Here is a 15,293-nt window from a genome sequence, read left to right on the forward strand (position 1 = left end):
AAGTTTTTAGGACTGCATATAGCATGAAAAATATAAACTCTGTCGCCTTCCATTTTTCTAGATCCTTAAATCCACGAGGTTTCAAGATACAAGATATAATAGTGTGACTTAGAACGCATGAAAGACTCCGATTTTTTATTCAAGAATTCAATATTTCACTATACAACAATTCGCATGAAATTGAAAAAAAAGTGGTGCACATGTGGAAGACATTCCTTTTTCCGAAATTTAAAAATCGTATATATAAAAAATAAAATATTCAACTTGAGTTTACATGGTACAAGCAACGACATGAAAAAGCATACTTAAATAAAATATGGATCGAAAATTTGAGCATTACAAACATTGAAACGTATACGGAACTAAAAAATATAAATGAAGTATTTTCGTTTATAGTAAAGGAATAAAAACTTAACCAATTACAAAATGCGCAGTCTCTTGTATGTTCAAAAATAAATCTTATGCAATGTTAAATATGTATAGCTTTAATATAGTGGCAAAATAAAAAAAATAGAACTAAAATTATAAGAAACATGTTTTACCTTTATTATAGCGATAGTATGTGCTATTAGTAACTATAATTATATTATTAATTATTCATATAATTTTACATTTATTTTGAAGTTATCACAATGAATATTTTGTAGAAATGTATTCAAGCGTTTGTAGTTTTCCAATTGTAAGTTTAGTGAAAAACAAAGAAAATTTTATTATATCTTACAAGTTTATCCTACAAGTTACTTATGTTGATCGTTGAATATTTAAAATTGGTTAAATATAGCTTATTGCATTAAAAACTGATTATTCTCTTCAAGAATTTCTTAATATTTGCAAATATCAATACAATTTTTTAATATCGATGTCGAGTGCGAATCGATTTTACTCCATATTACTTTTTCTTTATATAATATCCAGGCTGCATAACATGTTTCAATTTCCTTTTTATATCAATTTAACAAACTTAGTAGATACATAAACATAAGTGATTTGGTAAAGATTGGGAAGAACTTTTACCAGAGATCAGTTAAGTCAGTCGAAGGTCCCAAGATTTTACAATCACAATTGAATTGGACAAATCAGTCTTCACGACCTTGAATAATTTATATAAGTATTGAAATATCTTCGTTTGCCAATAGATTATAGCATTTTATACATGGTTACGATTTGCGTACAAATTAAAACAATCCTCTTGATTTGAACCTTTGAGCGAATATTATTTATTGTGATGTCACTTCCTTCTTCGGCTAAACTAAGGTCAGTTAACCCATGGTTAAGAAATTCGTACAAATTAAAACTATGTTCCTGATTAATTATGCATGGCGATGAAGAATTTTCAAGCTGATACTATTTATTGTGATGGCACCTTTTCTAAATATCTCAAAATTATTAAATGTGTCATAATTTCTTCTGTGACTGAATTATAGATATCATTTTATTTAACATTCGGTATTGATCTTCGAAGAAAAATAATTAAGTAGCCAAATAGATCCAAAATTAAATAAAAAAATGTTGAAGTATGAAGTATTCATACTTTGCATCCGTTTCAAATTTGATATTTGGTTAATAATGTAAATCTAGGGCGGTTTCTTCTATTTGGTCGAAAGCTACTTTGAGTAGTTCACAATCATAAAGACATAAATGTCCTTGACTGGATTGGAACTAACTTCTATTTGGATGTTCCAAATAGTTTGGCATCACAATGAGCATTATAAATCACATTTCCTTTTCATTGTCATGTGTGACTTTTCAACAAATAGACCAAGAAAATTGTAATGTAAATAAATCATAATTACGGAGACTATCGAAATCAAAATTGTATATGAAATACTGTCCATTATACACTAAATCCTCGTGTTATGCATTTGTCTCAATCGAAGTTAATTCCTTCCATGACTATGCTTCTCTTCAAATATTCATATCGTCTGTCGTATTCAAATTAATGAGTCATTATAGTAAATATTAATCATATTGCTTGCTATCTTGTTTCACTTCCAAAAATACTTAATTGTTCTGGTTCCGATAGATTCAATTTGGTTATTATATTATCGTTAGTTATTGTTGAACCTCAATAATAGTGGTTTTACTTCAATTCAGTCATTATCTCTTGTTTCATGTACTTAATAATTTTTCATTCTATTTATAATTCTCCTATTACCATAATTTATTATCTTAACATTTCCTATTATTTTCTTTAAAAATTTCATTTTCTTTTCTTAGTTATTTATTTTATTTCCAAATTTGTTTTGTTAGCATTCAACAAGTTTCTTAGTGACTGCTATATATTTTAACTAACTTTACATATTCAAAGACTAAATCACACATTATTTAGTTTTATTATCACAACATTGATTTCGAAAAAAATCACAATTCAAGAAAACTACCGACAAATTTACGATACATTACATACTGCATTATTAACGCGTTGGTTTTTTTAGATTTATTTTTGCTTAACAAGAAACTCATGAGCAAATAAAATTATATGTAACATAGTAGCACACGTAACTAAACAGCTCAATATCATCCGGACGATTTAAAAAATAATTTAAAAAAATGACACATTCTAACAATTTTCTAGATTTACTAAAACACGAGTTATGCTTTTTATGTAGTGGATTGGCATGCAACACTCTACCAAATAGAAATAAGAAAATTGAAAAAAAAAACAATTATTCAAATTTAATATATTTACCAGGAAGTAAATATATTTCAGCTTATGTTTTCAATACAAAAGCTTTATATTTTTTAAATTCAAGATATATAACTTGATGTTGCCTTCTACAATTCTAGTATTCTATTTACATGTTTTGGATTTTGAGTTCTCTACATGGTGCACCACTAGTGCTACAACCTGGTAATACTTTAATTGCATGTATTACCTTGATAAGATTTCCATTAAAAAATTTGTCATAGGAGTTATTGTTTCACTCATCTTCAGTTGAATTTTGGACAAATAATGAAATTCTTCGCGTCAAACAGGCAGCCTGCATGGGATGACGTAATTTACGATAAGGAGGATAAATGTGGACATATACCTTGTTCGTGAACTCTTAATGCCCAGAAAACAAACTATTTCTCCATTGAAGGTTCATAAAATGATTAAGGGGTATAAGCCCCTTCCTGATACTGTGAAATAGTAAAAATTGTTACGGGGAGGTGTATAGCTACATCTTCAAATTATAAACTTGCGGCGACACCCAAGTACAGCCTGCATTAAATACGGGCCTGCAGCATTTGGGAATGCGCACGCATCAAGATGGCCGTCTCAGGCCTGAATAAAAGAACCCGCCATCGAAGCAAACGGCCTATTCTACCATCCGGCAGCCAGGAGAGATATACAGCACGATATAAATATTGTACCTATATTTCACGGCGAATAAACAATAACAAACTATACCAAAACTGTTTCAATCCATGAATTACTTCATGGATAAAAAGTATATGAATCCATGAACTACTTCATTCAATAAAAGTATATGAAGCGAGGGCAGAGTTCACATCCTGTGTTGATAGTGGAGATAACAGGAGAAAAACGAACAAATAGAGGATAGCCCCAATATAGAGAAAGATACATTATTTAATATCTTTATATCATATCATTCAACAAAACATTCATGTTAATATTTATTGCAGAAGTAATATGTGAAATTGAACATGGAGAAGTAGAGGAGAGTCCCAATATGGAGATGGGTACATTATTTAAAATTTATATATTTAAACTATTTATTAAAATCTTTTAAATTCCAATAAACAAATTCATTTGTCTCAATACATATGTAGCAGAGAACAAGTTGGATAGTATCGTAAACAAACTATCCAAATTATCCTTTGAAATTAATGAAATGACGAAGGACATAAGGGAGCTGTTGTCCTATGAGAGGGATTCCGGTCACAGGTAATCCGGTCACAGGTAATTATAATTAATGTCAAGTTGTTCAGCTGCGATGGACGCCTAAAATACTGAACCGATTTAAAATTTGTTTTGCTCATCGTGTACATGTGGATTCCATTTAGGCGGTGGGGTATATTAAATATCTCAATTTATAGCCAAAATTTTATATTATATGAAAAATATTTTGACGTTTCTCCGATAAATCCTAGAATCACAGAATCAGTTTGAGCTCTGGCGAGAGTCTAGAAAGTCTAGACCAGTGTATCCCAACGTGGGGCGCACGCCCAACCGGGGGGCAAATTGTAAATTCAGGGGGATAATTTGAAAATTCTGGATACTACATTTACTTTTTTGCTTCAAAATACTTATTAGATTTTACAAAAAAAGAATTATTAAATATAATTTTGTTTGCCATAAAAGAGTCATTTATCTCAATTTTAAACGAAGAATTCGCACTTTAAAATGAGCACACTAGATTTATCTGTATTGGTTTCTATAAGTGAAGTTCAAATCAGTAGCTAGGATCGGGGAATTATCGCAAAATTTGCCGTATGTTACGAAAAACCCCGAAAACTTGAAGCCTTCTTTAGTGTTTCCCATCATTCAGTCGGTGTTAAATTGAAGTAAGTGTTGATTCATTAGAATTAATCGTTGAGTTAATAAATAAACGTTAGTGTTGATTTGTGAGTGAAATAGTTAGAATTAATCATTGAGTTTATAAATATACTCAAGTGTTGATTTGTGAGTGAAATTGTTAGGATTAATTGTTGAGTTAATAAATATACTTATAATATATTGTTAATATATTATCAATTGGTGAGTAGTCCATTTTATTTATAGAAGCATTCAATTATACAGAAATTTCTGTCAAGTAAAAAAAAAATGAGATAATGCAATAGGATAGGGCGGGGCACAAAGGTCCAATTTGACTTGGAGCAATTATATTGTAAAAATCAAACCAATTATCACAACACATATCAAACAAACAACTATCTGACTATGTTCAGGAAAACTTCCTGCTAATTCATCATTGTAGAAATGTGTCTTTTGTTTTTCAAATATTCGTAACCTGGTTCTTTTTACTTTAATAGCGGAGTGAATTGGGACTGCCGTTGAGTAAACAGGTCCAATGATTTAATTTTATTTTAAAGAAATTTTACGAAATAATAGCTACAATATTCAATCAATACAAAAAATAAATTTTATGGGTTAAATTTTTATAGAGAACACTTTAAATAACCTTTGTATGGTTTTTGTAAGAAATATTCACTAGCAAAGTTGAATTAACTATTCATTTAATTTAACTCTTGTTGAATTAAAAAAATTGCTTTTATAACTTAATTTACTATTTTATTTTTTATACCTTTTCCAGAGTAAAGTTTCAGTCGTTTTTTTTACCCACGCAGGTATAAGCTTTTATAGAGGTTGTATAAAAAAGACTGTTGACCATTAATATTTTTCCTCTGCGTATACGTTTCTTCTGCCATATTTAAATATTTTTAACACATATTTTCAAACAGTTTTATAATATTTTTTAGCTCACAATAAAATGAGTGGAACAAGTAAGAGAAAAACTCGTCAATATTCGAACGAATATTTAAAAGCGGATACCCTTTTGTCTTATGTCATCAGTGTTTGAGCAACGAATCAATGAAACCAGGTCGTCTTGAGGCACATTTGAAGGCAAAACATCGTGATCATGTAAATTCAGATTTGAATTATTTTAAAACTTTAAAAGGAAAGTTTGAGAAAAGAACATCATTGCCGTCTCTATTTACTGCACGGTCTTCAACAAACAGTCGTCTTCTTGAGGCGAGTTATCAAATTTCATTATTAATTTGCAAAAGTGGAAAAAACCACACTATAAGAGAAAATTTGATAAAACTATGGCGGAATGCATTATGTTTCATGACAGAATGACACCAATGTGATGACAAAACTACACAGCATACTTTGGGCTACGCTGATGCGAATGTCGCATCTAGCAAGCTTTGGCTAGATTATTGTTTTTTCACGATCGAAAAATGGTCTCGCGGTTTTTGATCATCGATCAATTTTCGGGCTAAAAATTGATATCAAAATTTATATAATATCAGTTTCATTGTAAATTGAGTTATGAATAAACTCACATTATCAACGAGTCTACATCAGTTAATTGCGGTTTCATTTCAAGATATAATTAATTAATAATAAATGGCCCACTAGCGCCATAAAACCATTAATTTCAGCATTTCTTAAAACAGTTTTAGAAAAAGATGGCACAGAAGTGAAAGCACCTCAGTAATAATGCTGCTTGCAGAAGGATAGACGAAATGAGTGACGATATTGAAAACCAATTAATTGATAAGTTAAAAACCAGACATTTTTCAATACAAATAGATGAATCGACCTTGAGAGACAGTGGGGCTGTATTGCTGGCATATGTACAATTTATTGATGCAGGGCAATTTTCTGAAGAAATGTTATTCTGCGAAAGACTGGAAGACACTACTAAATCCCAAGACATATATAATAAGTTAACAAACTATTTAGAATTGAAGAACATATCTATGAAAAATATAACATCTTGTGCTGTAGATGGTGCTCCTAACATGATGGGCAAGAAAAATGGCTGCTTGAAATTGATTAAAGATATAAATCCTGAAATGGTTATTGTGCATTGTGTAAATCATAAGGAACACTTAGTTGTAAAAAATATCTCGCCTGTTCTAAATGAGGTATTACATGCAGTTATAAAATGCATTAATGCTATTAAAGCCAGTGCCAAATCTGAACGTCTTTTTAGGCTGTTTTGTGAAGAGCAAAATGAAAGCTATGTGAGACTTTTGCTTCATACTGAAGTAAGATGGCTTTCCAAAGGAAATTGCTTAAATAGATTTATGCAACTCTTCGATGTTTTAAGTGAATTTTTAAATGACAAACCTGAAATGAAGATTTTATTAACTATCGATGGTAAAGCGTTTGTAAGTTATTTAACAGATATATTTGAAAAATTGAATATATTAAATAAACAACTCCAAGGACCAAATAAAACACTTGTCGATGCGAAAGCGAAGATATTTGGTTTCATTACAAATATTGAATTGTATATAAAACAAGTTAGCAACAGAAATTTCTTGGAATAAATATTTATAATAAAGTAAACGAATAGCTCAAAGCACAAAGATTAAAATGGGAAAAGTGCAATTTGGTGTCTTTGGATAAAGCTTCAGCTATGCTGGGTCATATTTATGGTTTTTCAGTTTTTGTAAGGGGAAATAACCCACACTCATGATGTTATCAAGATTATAAATTTTATCAAGGGACATGCACTAAATACGCGGCTATTTTGTGAATTATGTCAGGATAGTGAAGCTGAGACCTGCCTCCCTTATTATACAGAAGTAAGATAGCTCTCTCGCGGTAATATTTTAAATTGAGTATGGACTCTTAAAAATGAAGCTGAAATCTCTAGGGTTTTTCAAAAAAATATTGTTGCTGAAAATTTTAAAAACTCTTCCTCAGTGGCATATTTCGCATATTTAGCAGACATTTTTGAGAGCATAAATATATTAAAGAATTACACGAAAAGCATATTAATACTTTTTCAGCGAATATTGGAGGCAGAAAGTAGAAGAGAACAAGATAGCATCTTTTCCAAGGTTAGCTTTGTTTTTGGAGAATTGTAAAAAAATTGCTTCACCTGGTAGAACTTTCCAGATCTGGATACACGTATTGTGAGTGGATTGTAGATCTTTTTAAATGTGAAACTTTCATGATACCGGAAAAACCAGCAGGTTTGGCAGAATCAATTCTGGAAATTCGTTTAAATACCGAAGCACGTATTGAATTTGGAAGTGAACAAAATCTGTCATGTTTTTGGATGTCAAAAGCTGCAAAGAGTTTTGAAATAGCACATGAAGAAGCGGTGAGAAAAATGCTGCCATTTGGAACCACATATTTGTGCAAAACTTTTCCAGTCTGATAAACATAAAATCGAGGAGAAATAGATTGAATGCCGAAGATTGTATTAAAATTGCTCTGACATGTTAAAGTCCGGATTTTGAAGAAATTGTGTCAAAGATGAAGCAATACAATTTCTCCAAATCGTAATGTTCTTACATTACATGTATGCGTGTTTATTGTCACTTGTGGCATTAGTTATAGTAATGGGCCAAACATCAAAAATGAAAATTTTTCCATTTCTTCACGTATCAGAGGTTTTTGAACATTTTGCCATACCTCAGAAAAAATGGATGTATGTGTGTGTTTTGTGTGTCCGCATTTTTTCGTTCAGGTTTTCGGGCGCACGGATTAACCGATTTGAATGGTTTATTCAACATTCGGTTCCTATTGATGCGGAGATATGCTGATTAGTATTTGGCAAAGGCAGGACCAGCCGTTACGAAGATACGGAGTAAAGAGTGCAGAAAATAGAAATCAAGTTTTTTAGAGAACGGAGTGTCGCATTTGAGTGATCAAAAAACATTCAATTTGTAATGATTGGAAGAAGTAGTGCTTAGGTTTTGGCAAAGACACGTCCAGTCATGCCGAAGATACAGAGCTAAATGTGCAAAAAATGGCTGTTTTTGAGAGAACTAAGCGTCCGATTTAAATGATTCAAAGAACTTTCTGCTTGTCTTAACAAAATAATTGATTTTGGAAAAAAAAAATTTGTTCCAATTTTGTTCCAATTTTTTTTTTTTTTTTTTGTATATCGAAATTATTTCAGATTTTATTTTTAATTCTGACTATAGTTCTAATATACTTTACAAATAATTTCAACTCTGCAATTCAGTTTATATAATTCTTATAAATATTAGACAATGTTACAATATTTATAATAATCTATTTGAAAACATTCAGTATTCCACGAACATTTCGTTACGGTACGGGAAGTTCCAGCAATTTGCCATAATTGCCTCAAGACAATTCCACTTACAGCTAGTTTACATTATCTATGGTACCTACACTCTCAGTAACGTGATCTTTGTTGTATGTACACTTTTGTTGTTTGGATTCGAAAGCCATTTATCGTTTGGAGCTCTGTGATATTTATATTTGTTGTGCGCTGCAGTAATTTACAACTGAAATTATAATCCGCTGAAAAATATTTTTTGTGCTAAATCAGGTAATTATTTACAAATCAATTGGTATAGCTAGTAGTTTCTGCTTGTATTTTTAAAAGTATTTTATTTATTGATTTAGATTAGATGCCAGCCCTAAATCCTACAGAAGAATAAAGTGTTTCTTTTTTTCTATTTCAAGTGTTACGATTTCGAACAAGATGAGTAATATAAGTTCTGATGAAGATACAAGAAGACTACAGGCTAAAAAGCCGAAACTTTATGCACGTAGAAAGCAAAAATTTTTGAGAGAATGGGTGAATGATACCAAGTTCAACACGTGGTTAATGCCAGATGTATCAGACAAGTTTAAAGCTAGATGCAGATTATGTAATACATCCTTCACTGCTGAGCTCACGGTAATTAAAAATCATGGCAAATCTAAAAGTCATTTGTCATCAATCACTTCGGCTTCGAATCAAAAATCAATTCAATCATTTACTCAAAAAAAAAAGTGGAAACATCATTTGATAACAAAGCAACACGTGCAGAAATAAAACTTTGTGAATTTCTAGCTGAGCACAATCTTCCTTTTCGGTTAATGGACCACCTGACACCTCTTTTAAAAGATTGCTTTCCAGATTCAAAAATTTGCCCAGGATTTGAGGTTAAAATCATCAAAGTCTGCTGCTGTAGTGTCAAACGTAATTGGAGCAACTGAAAAAGAAGATTTATCTATAAAGATAAGAAATGTATTATTTAGTGTTCTAAATGACGAGTCAACTGACATTTCTAGGACACAAAATTTATGCATTATTGTTAGATTTTATGATGCTGAGCCAGGCAAAATCACCAGTCGCTTCTGGGTGTTGTATCAGATTTTTAATGAAGAAGATAAATCATCTGAAGCATCAGCAAAATATATTTTTAACTGCGTTGAAAAATCTTTTCAAAAATACTCAGTTCCACTCACAAATATCATAGGGTTTGGATCAGATGGGTGTGATACTATGATGGGGGATAAAAATTCAGTAAGAACACGATTTGAGCAGAGATGTCCTGGAATTTACATAATGAAATGCCTGTGTCACTCATTACATCTCTGCGCAAGTAATGCTTGTTCTGAATTACCCCCAGAATGTGAAAAATTACCACAGCTGGTTCATAATCATTTTTCAGTGAGCTCAAAACGCCAATATGCATACAAAAGAATTCAATCGATTTTGGATTTGAAACAGCATAAAGTTTTACAACCTGCTCAGACCCGCTGGTTACCATGGTTATTATGGTGGTAGAACGAGTGGGAGGCATTAATTTTATATTTCAATCAATTAAATTATAAAGAGGAATACAGGAAGATGAGTAAAAGGAGGAAAGATGATAGTGATGGAACAGATGAAAATGAATCTGAAGTTGCAAGAATACTTCAATACTTGCGAAATCCCATAATAAAGCCTTACTATCATTTTTTATTATGGATTTTACCTAACTTCACGAATTTAAACAAGTTATTCCAGTCCGAAAACCCTATTATTATGTCAGTTCATAAGAAAAGTAGTGTGACATATTGGATTTATTAAAAACATATATGAATGATGACTACGTAAATAAAACACCCATATATAATATTAAACCATCGGATCAGACTAAATAAGAATATTCAAAATATTTATGTTGGAGTAAAAGTTTTTAAATATTTTAACCAAGCAGACTTTTCAAAACATCCTCGTTTACAAGAAAAATTGCATTTTCTTGCAAAATTCAGGAAGTTTATAATTCGAAGATGTGAAGAAATAAAAAAACGATTCGATTTCAATGATACTATATTGAAAAATTTATCAGTAAAGAATCCTGCGGACGCAATGAATGGTAAAACAGTAATCACTACGCCAAGTTTGCTACCATTATTGAGTAAACTGCCCCGATTATTAAACCCAAGTCAAAGTCAAATTATTGATATGAATGGCGAAGATTCCATTATTTTGAATTGCCGGATGACATTAGTAAAATTTTAATTTACAAAGATAAGGAAGAGGTTGGAGTTTGAAAACTTAGCTAAATTTTTCTTAAATGTTATGTCATTACCTCATGCTAATGCCGAATGTGAGCGAATATTTGCAAGATTGGATTAATAAAATGCCAAACACGCAACAAATTGGTAACTAATACACTTAACGGGCTATTGTTAAGTAGTCAGCGAATCAACCATAACTGCGTTGGTTACGAACCATCTAAAGATGAATTTTGTAAAATGAAGAAAATCTTTATATGCTACTTCCACAAGCAATAGTGAAAGCCACTCTATTGATACTAATACCAGTGATGCTGACCAACCAAACGTCGATCTGGATGACATATCATATTTAGTTAAAAAAAATTGTATTTGTTGTATATAATATTAATATATAAGATTTATAACTGTATAAATGTCATTTAATAAATAAAAAAGTAAATCGTCTAATTTTAATTTTAACAAACGTCAAAAAAACTACTCATTTTCTCCAACTTTGATGAATTTTTAAAATTAAACTACTTGTCGTAAGGCCGTATTATTTCAGTAAGTTCTATAAGACCATGATATATATCGCCAAAAAAATTCCATAAAATTCGATTTTAATTTTTTTGCAACAATTAATTACAAGAAAACGGTTCGATAGATTTTCACCTAAAACTAAATGTAGCACCAACTAAAACTAATCCGTATCATTCCCAAATAATATCTTTTAAAAAGTTTTGATTTTTTAAAATCGATTCGGTAGTATGAGCTTAAATATAGACGAAAAGCATTTAACAATTTTTTCCAAATTACAAAGAAATGGCTCGGCCGATTGCTGCACAAAAACTAAGAAAGATATCCACATTAAAATACTTTGATTGGCTTTTAAATTTTTGACATTTGTTCAGGCGTTTTTGAGCAAGCGTCGAGGAAAGTTATAATTTTGACAAAGCCAAAAAAATTACACTAATTTTTGCAAACTTTTGGTCGATTTTTTTAAATTAAACGACTTGCCGTAGGAACCCTAATATTTCAGTATGACCTATTAGACTGTAGAGACCCTGCAATTGACCACCATAGGAATGGTGGTAATGGCCAATAGAAAACATCCAAGTGATTAAGGTTAGGGTATATAACTTACTTAGACCCATGATCGAATACCTATTCACTTATCACTTGTATTGTAACAATATTACATTCCGCCGCGCATTGCAGAAAATCGTATTGTTTAAATTCAAAGGTAAGTAGTATTTGTTAATATCGTCACGTTTATATTGTCACGAGTGACGTTTTTTTAGTAGTATCTTATTAGTTAACTTTTGTTTTGGGTACCTACAAGTGTTTTTGACATGGCTTCTACTCCATCTGGCAAAAAGCGCACTTATAAAGAAGCATTTCTACAATGGGGTTCACAATCACCAGACAAAAATATAGAAAAGCTTCAGTGTTTTTATGTAATAAAGTCATAGACCTTATACAATACATGGACTGCTAGTTAGCGCATAAAAAGTGTCAAAAGATGTTCTATGGTATGAGGGCATACGAGGGTAATTTTGCGGCCGAGATATGTCAAATACGAACACGAGCTTTACCGAGATTAGTCGAATGCACTCGATCGCTTAAATTTTACAGTTACTTGGGTTCACGTGATGTTTGATCGCTCGGGTTTTTAAACTAAAAGAGGATAAAAATATACCTGTTGTAAAATTGTTAAAAGTAAAATGTCTTCTAAAATGTGTTTGGTCTGTGGTAAAGTTCCTAATTGCAGTAACACCTGTTCTGAATGCTTCGCAAGTATTCCGGGAAATTCGACATTCATCGATATAAAAAATCGAGGATATCTTTCATATCCTTCCGATGAAATGTTTAAATTATATTTATATATAAACCCTAATTCGAAATTCTTTAAATTTAATGTACAAAAGTTCATATGAAAGCACGATTCTCCAAAAGTTGAATGACTTGCGACTTGCACATTTTTTTAGATCAAGCCATTTCCAGCAATTTGTCCAGCACTATCATGACCTTATCAACTTTGTCGCAAAAATGTATTTAACAATTAGAATGCACCATGAAGAACATAAAAAAATCAAAGTTGCTAAATATGTACGCCACTTTCACACAAAAATTGTGCTTTTTAAACACCAATAATAAATATATTACATTTAAACAAATATTTCATTATTGCTTTCTATATTTTCCACAATAGCTCTAGCCAACTGTTTTTATTTTCAGTGAATTTTTAATATGTAAAATATTTTTTTATTTTCTTTTCTTATTTTCCTTAAACACTTTGTATAACGAAAATAAATAAACTAAATATATAAATAGTTCATTACATTCATTAGTTTAACATAAATTGTATATTATATAATTTTTCCCAACAATTTTCGAACACACGGACTTTCATTTGACGTTCAAGCGATCGAGTTTGACATTTTCGGGCCGCGGCCGCGAAATTACCCTCGTATGCCCTCATACCATAGAACATCTTTTGACACTTTTTTACTTGAGAAATGTATGGGGACTAGCAGTCCATGAAGTTGTATAAGGTCTATGAATAAAGTGCATAATTCAGAAAGCATGAAACCGAACAAATTAAAAGAACATTTTGCTACAGTTCACAAGCAGTTTGCAGATAAAAATATAGATTTTTTTAAGGAAAAGGAGAAGATTCTGAAGTTTTTGCGCATGGATTCTACAGGCAACATACAGAAAGCAAATGAATCATACCTTCAAGCTTCATACAAAATTGCTTATCGCATCGCACGTAATAAAAAACCACACACTAAAGGAGAGGACCTCATCAAACCTTGCTTATTAGATGCGGCAACACTTGTTATAGTAAGCAACATGTAGCTAAGATTAAACAAATATCACTCTCAAACAATACCATTCAAAGACGCATATGTGAAATGAGTGCCGATATTTTAGCAACCGTTATTGCTGAAATAAAAGGAAAGTCCTATGTTTGCACTGCAGTTGGACGAGTCCACAGATGTTGCTTCGTGTGTTCCACAATTATTAATGTTCGCATGATACATAAAAAATGATGATGTAAAGGAGGAATATTTGTTTTGCAAGTCTTTGCCCACTACTACTCGCGGCGAAGACGTATTTCAAACGCTAAAAGAGTTTATTGAGGAAAATGGCCTGGACTGGTTAAAGCTGGTTGGTATTTGTACAGACGGGGCACCTTCCATGATGGGTATCCGTTCTGGTTTTCAGTCACTTGTAAAACAAGTTGCTCCTCAAGTTTTCAACTATCATTGTTTGAGACAACGTTACGCTTTGGCTGTAAAAACACTCCCACCAGATTTGCTAAACACGTTGAGTGATATAGTAAAAATTGTTAATCATATTCGAGGCAGCGCTACTAACTCAAGATTATTTAAAGTTTTGTGCGATGAAGTTGGTGCTACATTAATGCACTTTTGTAACTACAGAGATACGTTGGTTATCAAGAGACAACGTTCTAAGTAGGGTCTATGAATTACGAGAAGAAATTGGATTGTTTTTTGAAAACCAGAGAACACAAAAAGAAAAGAATATTATGCAAAAATTAAACACCATATATTTGTTCTAAAAATAGCGTACCTTGCTGATTTTTTACTGAAATTAATAATCTGAATATTTCACTGCAAGGAAATGAAACAAATATTTGATGCTGCAGGATAAAATCGCAAGTTTTTTACGCAAATTGGAATTTTACCAACGCAGAGTTTAAGCTGGTGATGTGTCGATGTTTACACGACTAAGTGAACAATTACTAAATAATAAACGAGACAAAATCACATTTGAAAATTCTGTGGTGTAACACTTAACTGCCGTGATAGACTCACTGCAGCAAAATATTTCCCGACATGGACATTCGTGAGTGCTACTCCTGGATTTTAAGACCATTTTCTACTTGCGTCGATATATTCAAGGACGAAGATGTGTCAGCTAGTGTCTCGGGCTGCGTGAAAATAACTTATTGAAAGTTGATTTTCAAAATGATAAACTCTGCACATTTTGGCGAAAAGCAGCTGCAGAATATCCCATCATAGCTGACAGAACTTTAAAGATCTTGATTCCACTTGACTCAGTTTCTCAACTTTTCTTATATTAAAAACAAAAGCCAGAAATCGTATGAACATTGAGCATGATATGAGATGCTTGTTGAGTGAAGCTGAACCTAATATTGTGAAACTTGCGCCACTTAACTCAACGCAAAGCAATTTCAATTCAACCTTCGCACTCTAGTACCTAAGATTTACATATAACTTTATATTACTAGCATGGGCGGCCGTAATCTCCGAACAAATGTAGAAGAACCCTGTTTTGAAATGGCTTAATAGTCGAATTTATCGAAGAATGGCGC

General features: G+C 31.6%; 3 protein-coding genes across 3 annotated transcripts; all 3 read left to right on the forward strand.

Annotated features, from left to right (window-relative positions):
• The first annotated feature begins 6,201 nt into the window (after window positions 1–6,201).
• On the forward strand, window positions 6,202–7,014 carry LOC113381165 (protein ZBED8-like). Its single transcript, XM_026620139.1, has one exon. It carries the CDS (start codon window positions 6,202–6,204, stop codon window positions 7,012–7,014), a length of 813 nt encoding a protein of 270 aa, XP_026475924.1.
• A 2,141-nt stretch (window positions 7,015–9,155) lies between these two features.
• On the forward strand, window positions 9,156–10,229 carry LOC113381166. Its single transcript, XM_026620140.1, has 2 exons — window positions 9,156–9,353; window positions 9,594–10,229. The coding sequence occupies exons 1-2, from the start codon at window positions 9,156–9,158 to the stop codon at window positions 10,227–10,229; spliced, it is 834 nt and encodes a 277-aa protein (XP_026475925.1).
• Window positions 10,230–12,279: 2,050 nt separating this feature from the next.
• Window positions 12,280–14,413, forward strand: LOC113381167 (zinc finger BED domain-containing protein 5-like). The gene is made up of 2 exons (XM_026620141.1): window positions 12,280–12,384; window positions 13,994–14,413. The coding sequence occupies exons 1-2, from the start codon at window positions 12,280–12,282 to the stop codon at window positions 14,411–14,413; spliced, it is 525 nt and encodes a 174-aa protein (XP_026475926.1).
• Window positions 14,414–15,293: the final 880 nt, after the last annotated feature.

Source organism: Ctenocephalides felis, unplaced genomic scaffold (genome assembly GCF_003426905.1).
Source record: "Ctenocephalides felis isolate EL2017-DRISC unplaced genomic scaffold, ASM342690v1 CF-g0.4_SCAFFOLD_02642, whole genome shotgun sequence".
Lineage (NCBI taxonomy): Eukaryota > Metazoa > Arthropoda > Insecta > Siphonaptera > Pulicidae > Ctenocephalides > Ctenocephalides felis.

Coding starts and splice junctions, on each gene's coding strand:
- LOC113381167 (XM_026620141.1), top strand. CDS start 12,280: ATGGCTTCTACTCCATCTGGCAAAAAGCGCACTTATAAAGAAGCATTT. Junction 12,385..13,993: donor AAAAGCTTCAGTGTTTTTAT/GTAATAAAGTCA, acceptor GATGATGTAAAG/GAGGAATATTTGTTTTGCAA.
- LOC113381166 (XM_026620140.1), top strand. CDS start 9,156: ATGAGTAATATAAGTTCTGATGAAGATACAAGAAGACTACAGGCTAAA. Junction 9,354..9,593: donor CCTTCACTGCTGAGCTCACG/GTAATTAAAAAT, acceptor AAATTTGCCCAG/GATTTGAGGTTAAAATCATC.
- LOC113381165 (XM_026620139.1), top strand. CDS start 6,202: ATGAGTGACGATATTGAAAACCAATTAATTGATAAGTTAAAAACCAGA.